This window comes from Ranitomeya variabilis, chromosome 3 (genome assembly GCF_051348905.1).
Source record: "Ranitomeya variabilis isolate aRanVar5 chromosome 3, aRanVar5.hap1, whole genome shotgun sequence".
NCBI classification, from domain to species: Eukaryota; Metazoa; Chordata; class Amphibia; order Anura; family Dendrobatidae; genus Ranitomeya; species Ranitomeya variabilis.
In genome coordinates this window covers 623,470,834-623,487,301 of record NC_135234.1, presented here as the reverse complement: position 1 = coordinate 623,487,301, position 16,468 = coordinate 623,470,834, and the positions used below count along the sequence as shown (strand labels likewise).

At 41.9% G+C, this 16,468-nt stretch overlaps 1 protein-coding gene across 6 annotated transcripts in view; it reads left to right on the top strand.

Annotated features, from left to right (window-relative positions):
* Positions 1 to 15,871, top strand: part of NCKAP5L (NCK associated protein 5 like) — a 118,735-nt gene extending 102,864 nt beyond the window's left edge. For 5 of the 6 annotated variants that reach the window (XM_077297442.1, XM_077297444.1, XM_077297445.1 and 2 more), the window contains 5 exons: positions 7,334 to 7,499; positions 7,596 to 7,662; positions 8,350 to 8,652; positions 9,108 to 9,223; positions 14,113 to 15,870. In XM_077297442.1, the coding sequence (XP_077153557.1) occupies positions 7,334 to 7,499; positions 7,596 to 7,662; positions 8,350 to 8,652; positions 9,108 to 9,223; positions 14,113 to 14,343 (883 nt within the window). In that variant the 3' untranslated portion in view covers positions 14,344 to 15,870. Of the gene's footprint in view, positions 1 to 7,333; positions 7,500 to 7,595; positions 7,663 to 8,349; positions 8,653 to 9,107; positions 9,224 to 14,112 lie in introns of all 6 variants that reach the window. The other variant, XM_077297441.1, reaches the window with a different exon arrangement.
* The last annotated feature ends 597 nt before the right edge of the window (positions 15,872 to 16,468 follow it).

Here is a 16,468-nt window from a genome sequence, read left to right as displayed (position 1 = left end):
GTATAGTCATTCAGATTGACTGAGTGGGCAGCAGTGTGCGCAGCCTCTTTATGCCCCCTGAGGGAGCTTGTTTCTTGTGAAACATGTGGGGCCATCTCTTCCCTCAGTTTCCTTTTATCTTATAATTTGGATTCAGTATTTACTTGGTGCTGCCGTACTGTTTTACCTAATCATTGCTAATTTCGTATACAGTTCCTCTGATCTTTTTACAACCCTCATTGTACACTATAATTTCGATCTTTAGGATCAGCACCTTATATAGTCTGTGGAATCAAATCAAGTATATTGTTGAGAGGTTATATAGCTTTGTATTTGCCAGGGATCTTGGGTTTTTGTAAGCAATTATATTACCCTGTTGGTCCATCTTTATTTTTAGGCTTGGACTGTTGTGTTATTGTGGCACTTTTATTTGTGTCTGTGTTTTGTTTTGTTTTTTTCTGTTATTTATGTACACTTTTTTTCATTTTTCTATAATTTTTTTTTCTATTTTTAATAGAGATGTATCTTTTTGCATAGTTTTGTCTTTTTTTCTTCCAATATTGTATATGCTTTTTGACTATGCGGTGTACATCCTTTATTACTGTGGTGGTGCCCACATAATTGTTGTTCTCACTGTGGGAAGCTTCACTGCAATGACCTGGAGATGCATATTTCATGTATAGTCACTGAGAATGACTAAGTGGGCAGGAATGTGAGCAGCCTCTTCTACCTCGCCACTCCTGGTATTTCCAGTATTAGATCAGAAAGAGTGTGGACCACAGTGTGAACAGCCTTTTCTTACCTCAGCGCCCTTTATTATCTCCAGGATTAGCTCGAAGAAGAACAGCAATATGAGCAGTGTCTTCTATTCCTGTAGATACCAGGAATGCTGACGTAAGATCAAATATTGGGAACAACCGTGTGAGCAGCCTCTTCTACCTCACCACTCCTGGTATTTCCAGTATTAGATCAGAAAGACAGTGTGGACAGCAGTGTGAGCAGTGTCTTCTTGCCTCAGCACCCCTGGTATATCCAGTATTAGATCAGATAGACAGTGTGGACAGCAGTGTGAGCAGTGTCTTCTTACCTCAGCACCCCTGGTATCTCCAGTATTAGATCAGATAGACAGGGTGGACAGCAGTGTGAGCAGCCTCTTCTTATCTCAGCACCCCTGGTATCTCCACTATTGGATCACATGTTTCTACTACATGTGATGGGAGGGGGAACTTCTACTAGACATACACACACTGGCACCTGTCCTATTAACATCCTAGGATGGTTTATGTCAGTGTATTAAGACTGCAGCCATTTTAATTCCATAGTGATTACTCATATAGACCAAACTATTGTGATTTGCTAATTGAAAGTATTTGAAATTTACTTATTCATATATAGATACCGGTATATGCCCGAAGAACCCCTGTAAGCTCAGCCCCTTTAGGATTCTAGTTTCCAAATCTTTTATTCTAAATGTTTACATTATTGCCAATAAATGTATAAAGGAAACCTGTCATCTGATTTATGCTGCCCTAACCATGAACAGTCGGTATCAGTCTGACTGCATGATTGCAGCGCGGTATATTCTTCTCTGAAACGCTTTTGGCATGTTAGATGGAATATGGTTAGAATAGTCAAGTCCTTCGCTGCTCATGACTGGCTCTTCCCAGCGCCACTGCAGGCGATTAACAGGTCTCTCCCTTATGTCTACATAGTAGGCTAGTTACCTTCCAAAGGGAAAAGGAATTTAAGCACACTGTGTCCGATCCCCGCCTTCATGGTCATGATGAAGCCAAAGCCTTGCCCACGCTCATAATGCCTCACTTTGCCTCGGGTCATCTGTCGGGCTAGCTTCTCTCCATCAGTTCCACCATTCTTGCGTATGACTCATCAGTCACAGCAAAAGTCAATGGCAGGGGGTAGGGATGGAGCAGCTGGGTCAGGAATTGAGGAATGATTTCTGCAGAGACCAGATGCTACTACTTTGCACATAGACAGAGAAAAGAGAGAAAAATTAGGTGGGTAAAAAGGCAAAATGGGCAAGGGAAAGACAAGTGTGAGCTGTAACAAATACTGCCTAAAGGGAAAAAATGAAAAATAAATGTTAAAAAAGTACCGAAAAAGAGAGGGGGGGGGGGGGGGGGGCGCTACCCCAGTCATTGCATGCTTATATAAAACTGTGCCTAAACCTATATGACCTATACTCCCCATGCTGTCTCTAGCTAAAATGGACCAGATAATAGGTAGAGACCGTTGATGGAAGTAGTGAAAATGTCGGTTAAAAAGCGTATATTTCTAGCCCGTGGTTAAGGCCTTTGGGGGCAAGGCTATCCAGGGTAAAAATCCACTGGGATTCAGACCTGGACATAGCTTGTATTAGATTGCCCCCTCTGAAGCTCTGTCTGATCCTTTGGATTCCCCAAAAAATAACACCCTTAGTGGATTTATTATGCCTTTCACAAAAATGGCGCGAAAGTGGGTGACCCATGAAACCTTTCTGAATGTTCGCGAAATGTTCCTTAACCCGTCCATGAGGGGCCTCTTAGTACGGCCTACATATAATTTCTTACATGGACACTCGATTAGGTAGATGACTTTAGTGGTGGAACAAGTAATAGTATCTCTGATGCTAAATTCATTCATGGCATCAGAGTCGGTAAAAGTGGAGCGGTGTTGTGAATTTCGTTCTCAGGCTCCCTCCTGTGGTCGTGAATGGTACTTTGGTGAGTTCTGTCCTTGGACACCCTCTGGTGGCTTTGAGTGGAACTGCTGATCTTTGAGGTTGGCTTTCTCAGCTGCCCTCGCCTATTGCTTCTGCTGGCTTCCCTATTTAACTCTGCCCAGGTCGTTAGTTCATGCCAGCTGTCAATGTCTCAGTACTGGTTCAGATCTCTCTTGGATTTCTCAGATGACCTGTCTACTTCAGCAGAAGCTAAGTCCTCGCTAGTCCATTTGCTGTTCATTGGTTTTTGAATATATTTCTCAGTACATGCTATGTTTCTAGTCCAGCTTGCTATTATGATATTTCCTTGCTAGCTGGAAGCTCTGGGGGTGCAGAGCTGCACCTCCACACCGTGAGTCGGTGTGGAGGTCTTTTTGCACACTCTGCGTGGTTTTTTGTAGTTTTTAATACTGACCACACAGTTCCCTTTCCTATCCTCTGTCTATCTAGAGAAGATTCGGCCTCCTTTGCTAAAATCTGTTTCATTCCTGTGTTTGTTACTTCCCTCTTAAATCACAGTCAATATTTGTGGGGGGCTACCTTTACTTTGGGAAATTTCTCTGAGGCAAGGTAGACTGCTATTTCTATCTTTAGGGGTAGTTAGCTCTTAGGCTGTGAAGAGGCATCTAGGGAGAGTTAGGCACGCTCCACGGCTATTTCTAGTGTGTGTGATAGGATTAGGGATTGCGGTCAGTAGAGTTACCACCTCCTCAGAGCTTGTCCCAGGTTTTCTGTTTTAACCATCAGGTCATTTCGGGTGCTCCTAACCACCAGGTCCATAACAGTACGGCATCCTTTCTCAAAAGATGTGTGCCGACACCCAAAACAAAACCCACAGGGTGTGAAACCTGCCCTACTAGTACCAGGGGCACCAGCCAGGTGCTTGCGACTAGAGGCATGTTTGGTAGAGGGAGCTATGATGCTACCCAGAGATTGGGCCTTCCTGAACACAAATCTGAGTATGTCCAGCAAAAGCTCCCCTATAGTTTTGTCACTTTGGAGCACAGACCAGTGTTTCTGGATGATGGACCTGAATTTGGTGTGCCCTACATGAAATTGGGTAACAAACGGTAACTGACGGATTTGGTCGTGGATGGTATTTGGCTGATTAGTGGGTTTCACTCTATGTATCAGAGAATCTCTGGGTATTTCCATTACATCCTTCTTTGCTTGTTCCAACAGTGAACTGGGGTAACCTTTGTCCAGGAACTGTTGAGTCAAAATGGCCGAATCCTTATTGTAGTCCTCCAAGGTGGTACAATTCCATCTGATTCTTGTGTACTGGCCCTTAGGGATGTTTGTCAGCCAGACCGGTAGATGACAACTAGAAATGCCAAAAAAACTGTTGGAATCCACCTCTTTCCTAAAGCACTTGGTTAGTAGCCGTCTGTCCTCTATGTATATACTAAGGTCCAGGATATTGATCCTAGTCATGCTGATTGTGGGTGTAAATTCAAGTCCAAAGCTGTTATTATTTAAATTTGATATAAATGAATCCAAATCATTTTTGGAGCCATTCCAGACAAACAGCACGTCGTCAATGAAGCGGTGCCACAGGACCAAACCTGTGCGTAGATTGCCTGAGGAGAAAATACAGGACTCCTCCCATTTGGCCACAAACAAGTTAGCATAGCTGGGGGCAAAACGTGTGCCCATAGCAGTGCCACAGGTTTGTTAAGAAGAAGTCTCCTTCATACCAAAAATAGTTATGTTGCAAAATGAATTGTATGCACTCTTCAATGAATGTGACCTGTGTGTTCAGGTATATCCCCAAAGTTTGGCACCCCATTTTTTGGTCAATCACCGTATACAGTGATTTTGTGTCTAGGGTGCCTAAAAAATAATTTGGTTCTCATTTGACCCTCTCTAGGACTTGTAGGATGTGACCCGTGTCCTTAAGGTAGGCCGGTATGAGTTGCATGCACTTCTGTAGGTGCATGTCCACATACCGTGACAGATTTGCTGTAAGGCTATTAATCCCCGAAATGATAGGCCTGCCCGGAGGACAAGTCGTGCTTTTATGTATCTTGGGGATATGGTAAAAGATGGCTAGACTCAGATCTCTATTAAATGCAAATTGAAACTCTTTTTTATTCAATATACCCAGTGATTGGCCTTTGAGACATAAAATTTTCAATTTTTTTAGAAAATTGGGGTGTAGGGTCACCTTTCAGTTTTCTGTATGTAATGGTATCACTAAGCAGACGAACAGATTCTTTGATACATAGCTTGGTCAAGAACAACAATGCCCCCTCCCTTGTCCGCTGGACGAATAATGATTTTATTGTTGTTCTGTATATCTTTAATTGCTTTTTTCTCTAGATTATTTAGATTACAGGGTGTAAACCTGGGCTTCGTCCTTTTTAATTTCCTGATGTCATTTGTAACCAGTCGGTCAAAGGTTGTGAATGCCTCCGACTGTTCATGTATAGGATTAAAAGTGGAGGGATTAGCTAGTGTAGTGTGAATATAAGTATCAGGGTTGGGATTAGTCTCTCCTGTAGATGTTTGGACCTTTTTAAGGAAGAATTTCTTTAAAGATAAATTTCTCAGGTATTTCTTCATACTTATATAAAGGTTAAATGGTTTGCCCCTGGAAGTGGGTGCATACTTCAACCCTTTTTGGAGAAGGGAGATTTCACTACTTGTTAGCTCACGCGAGCTTAAATTAAATATTTTTTGTGGATTCTGAACTAGTGAACTTGTTTTAGTTTTGGAGAGTTTCCTCCCCCCTCCTACCCCTTTTAGTTTTGTAGATCTTACCCGGAAAATATCCTGGCTCACCGGTAAACGGGCCTTGGATTTGGCTATGTGCTTAGATGACGTACTGGCACCCTTGTTTCTATTCAATACGGTGGTTCTATGTCCATTATTAAGGGTGGTCCTACCAGGTCCCGAAGATGGATTGCCGGTACTGCTGCCACTAGATACTGTATGTGGGCCCCCTGGATTTTTATCCATGGGTCTTAGCTGTGTAGATGTGACCCGTTGTGAAATCTGTTGGTGGTGTGTTGATACTTATCAACTCGCGTATTAGCGGAATCTAAAGGCCCCGTCACACATAGCGATTTACCAACGATCACGACCAGCGATACGACCTGGCCATGATCGTTGGTAAGTCGCTGTGTGGTCGCTGGGGAGCTGTCACACAGACAGCTCTCTCCAGCGACCAACGATCAGGGGAACGACTTCGGCATCGTTGAAACTGTCTTCAACGATGCCGAAGTCCCCCTGCAGCACCCGGGTAACCAGGGTAAACATCGGGTTACTAAGTGCAGGGCCGCGCTTAGTAACCCGATGTTTACCCTGGTTACCAAAAAAAACAAACAGTACATTCTCACCATCTGATGTCCGTCAGGTCCCTTGCCGTCTGCTTCCCGCTCTGACTGAGTGCCGCCGTACAGTGAGAGCAGAGCGCAGGGGTGACGTCACCGCTGTGCTGTACTTTCACTTTCACTTTGCGGCGCTCAGTCAGTGTGGGAAGCAGACGGCAAGGGACCTGACGGACATCAGATGGTGAGTATGTACTGTTTGGTTTTTTTTACATTTACGCTGGTAACCAGGGTAAACATCGGGTTACTAAGCGCGGCCCTGCGCTTAGTAACCCGATGTTTACCCTGGTTACCAGTGAAGACATCGCTGGATCGGTGTCACACACACCGATTCAGCGATGTCAGCGGGACCTCAACGACCAAAAAACGGCCCAGGCCATTCCGACACGACCAGCGATCTCACAGCAGGGGCCTGGTCGCTGGTACGTGTCACACATAGCGAGATCGCTACTGAGGTCGCTGTTGCGTCACAAAAGTTGTGACTCAGCAGCGATCTCGCTAGCGATCTCGATATGTGAGACGGGGCCTTTAGTCCGCTCCATCCAAGGATAACGGGGAAAATCTGTTGGAGGTCTGAAGGGGGGCTTGTAACACATTGTTGGATTCAGAATCTCAGCCCCTGCATCATGCTGCTCTCAGATTACATACCAAAAACGTGGTGACAGATTTCCATTAACCAGATCAAGGCAAGGCCATTTACCACTGTTTCTGACTAGGCTCATTTTCAGGTCCTCTATGTGGCTTTATTTATCCGATTTCCCCTGTAACTGGGGCTGGTATATTAGCCAGTTAGTTTTTAAATTCAGCCTCCTAGGTAATAGAGCTTATTAGGTCTCCCATGACACATCATCTCCTACCTCCTTCCTACAACCAGCAATCACATGATCACGGGGTCTGGAGGAGGAAGCGCTTGTTCAGTGCATTGTGTATAGGGATCGGGAAACTCGAGACCATAACAAACTATCTCCGCCTTCTTTATGGGGAGTCAGCCAGTTCCCGAATCTGCAAGTTTTTGATCGGAATTATGCAGTGACATTTTAGAATGTCACTTCAGAGCATGTGGACCTCCTGGACGTTTATAGTCTATGGGCAATATGGAGTGGGTTAATATACGGTAATGACATGGAACATATAAAGACAAATTCTTACGACATATATATACCATAAAAATAAAAGCGCTTAAAAAAAACCTTGCACTTGAGATTATACTTTGAGAAACTTAATACCATAAATAATGTGCATCAGTCCGTAGAAAAAAAGAAATAAAATGACCTTCAACAAGAAAATATTAATTACTACTTAGGGTGGATGGAAAAGAGGTTCCTGCAGAAGGACGTCTGGAAGGGAAGACACCACTTCGCGACTTTCCTAGATTATCACCAGAGAATAAGGAAGTGCGTCCATTCCGTTCACCAAGGAATGGGATGGTGGCACATGTGCAGCGTTGTGAGCCGAAGAGTATGGATCAGGTAAAGGCCTGGAATTAAAGTTCATTTTTTGGGGGAGAAGACAGATGTAAAAACAGAAAATGTTACTAATTATTATTTATTTCTTGTTTCTAACAGAACCGAGAGGTGGTTCTGCCTCCAGATGAGCGGATTTCAGAGTCTATTACTTCACAGCACTTTGCAGGTAGAATTTTCTGATTGGTTTCCTTCACATTGCTTTTTCTTTTTTTAATTGAAGAATTGGCCTATTGCTCTCTCTAACCTTTAAGCCATATCTTGCTTGTCCAGTATTTCCATTTACTATTTTTTAAATTAAATCTTTGGTTTTGGGCATAAAAATAAGTTATTTGTAACGCAACATATCTTTTAAGTAAAGCGTTTTATTAATAGATTAACTCGTTAATGCAGAAATAATTGTCATACCTCATGCAAGCTTCGTGCCCCCACAAAAAATGAGAAAGGAGCGGTATTAAAATCCATATAGTTAGGACTGTCAGTGTCTCCATTACATCCACAGTGAAATGATGTGTTGTACAGGTCATGTGACTGGCAGTGAGGTGCCGCAGCCTCCGCGACCAGCCCTTCATACTGACTTTAGCACTGCGGGTGGCTGCTTGAACCGCATCACGCACAACATTTTATGCCTCTGAGGATGTATGCACTAGTTTAAGCTTTTTGGGATATTTTAATGGTTACAACTATTATAAGTATAAAATGGTCACTCCTTCCATATGTATATGAATATTCCTTCCATACTCCTACCTTTTTGCTTCATTATTTCCATTTCATACCACATTTCTTTTCAAATCTATTTTTTGACTCCTAACATTACTATTGTTTTAACTAATTTTCATTTCCCCCCACTCCATAGCTTGTGATTCACTCACTCGGACTCTGGACAGTGGTATTGGGACATTTCCTCCTCCGGATTACTGTGGAGGGACTCCTAACAAAAATACCCCAAAGTTAAAATCTAGGCTAGACTCTCCTTCTGTCCTTCCAGTGGGAAGGTTTTCTGCCTTCCCCAAGGTACCCCGAAGAGCTAGGACCTTGGAAAGGGACATGCGAGGTGTGGAGGAGATGTTCCCAAGTGGACAACACCAGAGTGTCCCAGCGTTCCATGCACTTTTGACAGAACCAGAACCGGCCATAAGTCATAGGATGTACGGAGAAGGTTTGTGTTTTCTACCATTCAAACCAATGTGTTAACGGTGGTAGTAGCAGTGTACTTTCCATTAGGTAAATTAGAGATGAATGTCATTGAGGATTACATAGTTCACCATTTGTGTATATTTAGGGATAAAGCAAAATTCTTCTAGTAGTAATATACTTACTGATGTGAATATGTACAGCATAAGCATCAGCCATTCATGTCAATGTTGGGGTCACTCCAAAAACACATTAGTAAAATAGGCTGGTGTAGACAAATTATCTTGTGTATGGGATCCTCCCAGCCCTCCCCTGATAGATAATTTTTGAGTAAAGGATAGGGCGTGATTGAGCAGAAACTTATTAATTTTACATATGAGCAGGCTTGTCCAAAATGAGTGCGCATGTGTATTGGGGATGGGACCGCTATTTATTGTGTATGGCCTTTGTTCACTGCATTTCTATTTTCTTATCTTACAGATTCCAATAGAGATCGTAGTCTGCCACAACAAGGCAAGAACTGGACATTTCCCAATGCAAAGGTCAACGCAGGCTCTACAGAGAACTTTAGAACTAGAGTACATGAGCTGGAGGAGGTAAGGGTACAGTACCAAATCTCCAAATCTGGCTTATTGTCTGACTGAAGCCTTTTTTTTTCCTTTTTAAAATCAAGGCTGCCTTAAAAAGGTTTATCCCGGCTATATATTTTTTTTATGGGCCTAACAACTAACACGCAGGTAGTTGCTACCTAACTGACTGTTCCGCCCACCGCCGATCTCTGCCAGCTCAGAGTGGTCACAGACCGGTCCTACCGGCGATTCTGCTGACATCACATCAACAAAGCTGCTTCTTCTCTCCCGATCTGCCCTGTTAATGGGGTGCCACTGCTGATGTCATTCTGATTGACAGCTGGCTTCCCATAGTCTTAACTGCGGGAGGCCGGCTGTAATGTCAGCATTCATGCCCCATCGAGCCCAGAAGAGGAAGAGCTGCGCTGTTGGTGTGAAGCAGCAGAATAGCCAGATGGGGCAGTCTGTGACAGCTCTGACTTGGTGCCAGGCACAATAAGTAGGTAGCTGGCAACTACCTGCCACTTAGTTCTTGGGCTCCTAGTGAAAAAAAATAAATTAGTCCTGGATAATCCCTTTAATATGTTGCTTTGAATAGGATCCTGCAGCTTAAACCACACCAATTCTGTGCATAATAACAAAATGCTGATCAAGAGCCGATATAATCGTGAAAATTGTGCCCCAATTGTCCATGGTCTTTGGTATTGCAGTCTTATGCAGGTCACTGGAGCGGAGATGTAATACCATGAGCAATGGGCACCCCTGTAAACGGGTGGAGGGGACGGAGGACAGCCTTTTTTCCTAATCCTGAATATGCCCTTTAAATGAATGAATGAAATCTCCACATGCTGCCATATAATATCGGTGGTACAGTAGGGATATTTTTTCCCCCAATACTGATGCTGTTACGTCTCCCTTGGACCCTTGTATGGAGTTGTGATATAATTATGTGCATGAGTCTAAAATATGAAGAAGCCATGCAAATATATATAGTTAAAGGGAAGGAATATCACATGCCATTATGTGCAATTGTTTTTTCAGTGCAGTATTATATTTGTGCAACATTTGGTGGCAGAAATGATATTCTCACGGTGTTCTAGTGACTAATTAGAGGTCTTTTAACAAACCACTTTATCGCCATCTACACAAGTCAATCATGGCAGAAGCAGCAAATGAGCAAGATTGTGTCAGAGCGCAGACAGGGATAATCACATCTATATTTTACCTCCAGGAAATAAGGGAGTGAAGTGTCACCAGAGAGGAGAACCCAGGGCCCCTTGTCGGTGGTGTGTGGGGAGAACCACTTAATTGAAAAGTAATTAGCTCTTATTTTCTGTTGCCGGCTCAGGATATTTCTGAGACTAAAAGGGCTTTCCTATGTATTTCACTGCCGCCCAGCATTAACATTGAGGAAATCGGACACTCATGGAGTCAGGTCCAGAAGTAATCAGATTGCGACTGCATTTTCATAATGGAGTCTCTATACCACTGACACAATAGATATGAAACACCGCAATCAAGATGCGATTGAATATGGACTTTCCTCTGTAATTCAAGGAGCTCTATAAAAATATTGTATTAACTATTTAGGAGTTAGACATTTTTTACATAGTCCCTCCATTTTGCATGTAATTATCCAGACCACATAGAGTTCACTTTACAGAGGGTATATAAACTGAAAAGGAATTATAGAAGTACCATAAATGAGTCACAGATTGCTGATCAACCCATAAATTGTTAATATAGCATTTTCTGGGAAACTGAAATTCCGTGGGCTGATCATTTACATCTCTTCTACATCCGTATTCTGTCAATTTGGGATATTAAGTTTTAATTGTGTTGACAAGTATTTTTAAATGTGTAGGGCAAGAATCACTGGCAAAAGTATCGCCACAGCTGTACTGCGGTAAAACGGTCACCAATGCGGGCCAGGCACTGACCTTATCTATAATATTAGAAGGTATAGCGGCCCATGCTGCCCCCAATATTTAACAAGAAGTGGAGAGAGGGTGTCTCAAATGCAGAATGATCCTGCCCGATATTTAGGGAAATCAATATTTACTGTACTCAAATTGCAATTCCAAAGAAGATGGCCTCCTTTCTACTTATTTAATAGGCCATGCCGGTGTGTCCTGCTACAAGGAGTAATTGAGGCATGGCATAACTAGTGCAGAGCACGGGGTAAAGATCAGGACTGAGTGGGTGAGTTTAGAATGAACTTCACGGGAGTTACCAGAGTGTGGGACCCCCTGCCAACATTTAGGTCTAGGCCCCAGCACCCGCATGTTGTGTAAATGCTTACGCACAATGAGCATTGCTATGGATCTATGAAGACCTCTATCCTTCTAGTTATACAGTGTACAGGTCCTTCTCAAAAAATTAGCATATAGTGTTAAATTTCATTATTTACCATAATGTAATGATTACAATTAAACTTTCATATATTATAGATTCATTATCCACCAACTGAAATTTGTCAGGTCTTTTATTGTTTTAATACTGATGATTTTGGCATACAACTCCTGATAACCCAAAAAACCTGTCTCAATAAATTAGCATATTTCACCCGACCAATCAAATAAAAGTGTTTTTTAATACCAAACAAAAAAACCATCAAATAATAATGTTCAGTTATGCACTCAATACTTGGTCGGGAATCCTTTGGCAGAAATGACTGCTTCAATGCGGCGTGGCATGGAGGCAATCAGCCTGTGACACTGCTGAGATGTTATGGAGGCCCAGGATGCTTCAATAGCGGCCTTAAGCTCATCCAGAGTGTTGGGTCTTGCGTCTCTCAACTTTCTCTTCACAATATCCCACAGATTCTCTATGGGGTTCAGGTCAGGAGAGTTGGCAGGCCAATTGAGCACAGTAATACCATGGTCAGTAAACCATTTACCAGTGGTTTTGGCACTGTGAGCAGGTGCCAGGTCGTGCTGAAAAATGAAATCTTCATCTCCATAAAGCATTTCAGCCGATGGAAGCATGAAGTGCTCCAAAATCTCCTGATAGCTAGCTGCATTGACCCTGCCCTTGATGAAACACAGTGGACCAACACCAGCAGCTGACATGGCACCCCACACCATCACTGACTGTGGGTACTTGACACTGGACTTCAGGCATTTTGGCATTTCCTTCTCCCCAGTCTTCCTCCAGACTCTGGCACCTTGATTTCCGAATGACATGCAAAATTTGCTTTCATCAGAAAAAAGTACTTGGGACCACTTAGCAACAGTCCAGTGCTGCTTCTCTGTAGCCCATTTCCTGCACACGCCTGTGCACGGTGGCTCTGGATGTTTCCACACCAGACTCAGTCCACTGCTTCCTCAGGTTCCCCAAGGTCTGGAATCGGTCCTTCTCCACAATCTTCCTCAGGGTCCGGTCACCTCTTCTCGTTGTACAGCGTTTTCTGCCACATTGTTTCCTTCCAACAGACTTACCATTGAGGTGCCTTGATACAGCACTCTGGGAACAGCCTATTTGTTGAGAAATTTCTTTCTGGGTCTTACCCTCTTGCTTGAGGGTGTCAGTGATGGCCTTCTTGACATCTGTCAGGTCGCTAGTCTTACCCATGATGGGGGTTTTGAGTAATGAACCAGGCAGGGAGTTTTTAAAAGCCTCAGGTATCTTTTGCACGTGTTTAGAGTTAATTAGTTGATTCAGAAGATTAGGGTAATAGGTCATTTAGAGAACCTTTTCTTGATATGCTAATTTATTGAGACAGGTTTTTTGGGTTATCAGGAGTTGTATGCCAAAATCATCAGTATTAAAACAATAAAAGACCTGACAAATTTCAGTTGGTGGATAATGAATCTATAATATATGAAAGTTTAATTGTAATCATTACATTATGGTAAATAATGAAATTTAACACTATATGCTAATTTTTTGAGAAGGACCTGTATATGTGTATGTCAAAGACAATGTAGCTACAAGATAATGTCGTAGCCATAAGATAATAATACTACTATACAAGTTACAAAACTTGCTGCTACTGAGCTAAATCTAGTATACAGACATCAATGTTAAGAATAGTACTTCTATACACCGGACCGCCAAACTATGACCATATATTGCTACCACATAGTGAAATAGTGAGCAAATAATACTAATACCATGCTGATCATTAATAAAAAGAAACCACTGTACTAAGACTTATATTACCACTATACAGTGACCAAATAGTGATAGATACCAGTTCCACACAAATGCTGTGCAGACGACCATATAGACCTATAGGTGCACTGTACTGAAAAATCCAGTGACTCACAGTTGGTTGTTTCTGATTGTAGTTGTTTGGCCCGCCCATTAATAGTACCCTCCTTTTTGTGACGCCACACACTAGTGGTGTCCCCTCTGTGACGCCACACACTAGTGGTGTCCCCTCTGTGACGCCACACACTAGTGGTGTCCCCTCTGTGACGCCACACACTAGTGGTGTCCCCTCTGTGACGCCACACACTAGTGGTGTCCCCTCTGTGACGCCACACACTAGTGGTGACCCCTCTGTGATGCCACACACAGCCACGAATAGCTTGCAGTCCGCTTCAGCTTCGGATTTAAAAAATAAATTGCAAAAAGATTACTTCGACAAGCAGCAAGAATAAAATAAGAACAAATACTAGTCACTTTTAAATGATGACAAATTGTCTTTAAATCCAACCTGCCTCATTTTTATGCCCTTCGAGAGGACCAACAATCTGACCCTATTTACATTGGATTGTTTACTCATTCTGCAATATCTGAAACCCGACTTTTGTCTAATTTGTATGTCAAGTTTTCGGAGGGACTCTAAAGCGAATAGTAGGGAAGTGGACTATACATCTCATAAGTGGATCTATGAAAATAATTAGAAGAAATTACTGTGCTTACTTTGAATATATTTTTAATAATTTTCCACTTTTAATCTTTTACAGATCCCGTCCGAGGGTGACAGAGACTGTGATATGTCTGGTTACCCACATTCCTCCCTTTGTTTTCCGGGCAGTGTGAGCAGTCGTACACCTAGCACTTCTGAAGTTGGAGATGAGGGTACAAGTGAAGCCAAATCCCGAGATAACGAACAGGGTCAGACTGGGCTGGAGAACTCTGAATCTCTGAGTGATTCATTATATGACAGCCTGTCTTCCTGTGGTAGCCAAGGCTGATAGAACATTCCTTCAACCCATGAATTGTCATGCTGCCTGACATCTTTACAAGCTCTCCAAAAGTAGATTGACATTGTCGGCTGATATGTGGGTGCTATTCCATGTGGAGTCTGTCCTTTCCATGACCTTGTTGGTTGCTCCTCTAGAATGACCTTGTGCTCCCCACATGAGCCTCAAAAATCCCAAGTATTAGAAATGTCTTGCTGCCTCTGGCCTTACAGGTAAAGGTCATGAAATACCGCTGAACTGTTGCCTCATTTTCTGCCTCGTTCTTTCCAAGACTGTGGAGGGTTTCGAACTTGCTCTTCCTCTTGAGTTACTACCCTCCCCCTCTTTGTAGATTACCATTGTTCTTGTGTTTTTTTTTGTGTTTTTTTTGTCTTATATGGGCTACCCCTTTACTATGCATCTATACCACCAGCGGCTATGTCATTCACTGCAGGAAGGTGAAGGGGAACAACGGGTTAATAGCATACCTCACATCTGTGTCTCTCTGATCAATATTCCAGCAATGCATTAATGCACTGATCCAGAAGCAGAATACCAACATTACTATCTTTAGCTTTTATATCAGGGAGTAAGTGTGGACACAGTCCATTTATTTTAGCTGCATATCTGGAAGTCTCTGTGATTATTAGGGAGCATTGACTAGTTTGACTTTGATGTGACCTTTTTCATCCGTGGCCCCTTTTTTATTTTATTTTTTTTTCTTTGTTTATATTTGTGCTGTTTTATATAAAATATATATTTTTATTTCTGTAAATTGTTTAGTTTTTTATTTTATTTTCCAATGCGTTGTTTTGTTATTTTTTTTGTGTTTTTTTTGCTGTTTCTCTTAAGATGGTGCTAACCAGGAAAATATCCTTTCGGCAGGTTTCTCCTCTTACTCCCATTCCCCCTTTTTTATTCTTTTATACCAGTCTCTTGTTTTTCTTTTATTTATATAAGTTATTGTGACTGTTTGTTTTTTCTGCCTCACTTTCTTTTAAGCTAAAAATAAAAAAAGCTAAAATACAAAGTCTGAATTTCTTTAGTATATAGAATTTAATGTATTTATGCAGACCTCCTGATTTTATTTTTAATTGTATTTTTTTTTCTTAGACTGAATTCAGAAATGCAGCTTTGTACACATAAATAACACAGTCATATTATTTTTAGCTTTTTAAAGGCTTTTGTGTTTTTTTATTAACCTGTATGAAATTTCATTATGTAAGAAAGATAAAAATGCCATAAGTCATCTGGGTGCTGCTGTTCCGGGGTAATGCAGACTGAAGCCATGTCTCCAGCCATGTTTAGTGAAAGTGTATTCTCTGAATACATGATGATTACTCAGAATGGCAGCACCCAGATGACTTGTAGCAGCTTATTTGCATACAGCGCAAATGACTAGAACTCCATTTACACAAACAATATAATTTTTCTTGTAGTTTATGGAAAATCCTTATACTAAAACTTCTTGTATAAAGAGTACAATAAAGTGATTATGGTTTAGGTGGTTACCAACCAACCAAGAGTGCCCCTATAAAAAAGACCTAAAAAAAAAGTTGTGTATCACTTTTATATCCTTCATTAAAAAAGTAAAGGGATTACAAGTTGTGCTCAATTTTTTTCTCAGGTTTTTCCCTACTTAAGTTATTGCCAATATGCCAAGGGTGGGGTTATATTAAAAAATTCTGTCTATCCCATCTATCCCATCGTCACCCACCAGTCTGAGGGCAATGACAATCAGTTCTCATATTTTCAAGTCAATCTTCATATTATGTGTATTTAACGGGGTTGTTCGTCCTTAAAATCCTCACGGCACACAGTGCACGTGATGTGAGGAGTCACAAATCTGCAGTCAGTGACTTTGTAGCCTAAAGCTGGACAATCCCTTCAAACCATCGTTATGTACACTTAATAGGTGTACAGTGGTGTGAATATTTGAAAAAGCAAAGAAATGTATAATGCAAAAGGTCTTTAGGAATCAATGACGGATAAATATGCAGAGCATAACAGCATATTGCAGTCACCTTTCATTAAATAATTAAGCTGGAAGGTAAGTAATGGTAGGACTAAATGGGCAATTTTATGTACCTATAAGACATTTGGTACAAAACCTTTCCCTTGTGCCTATGAATGCTAA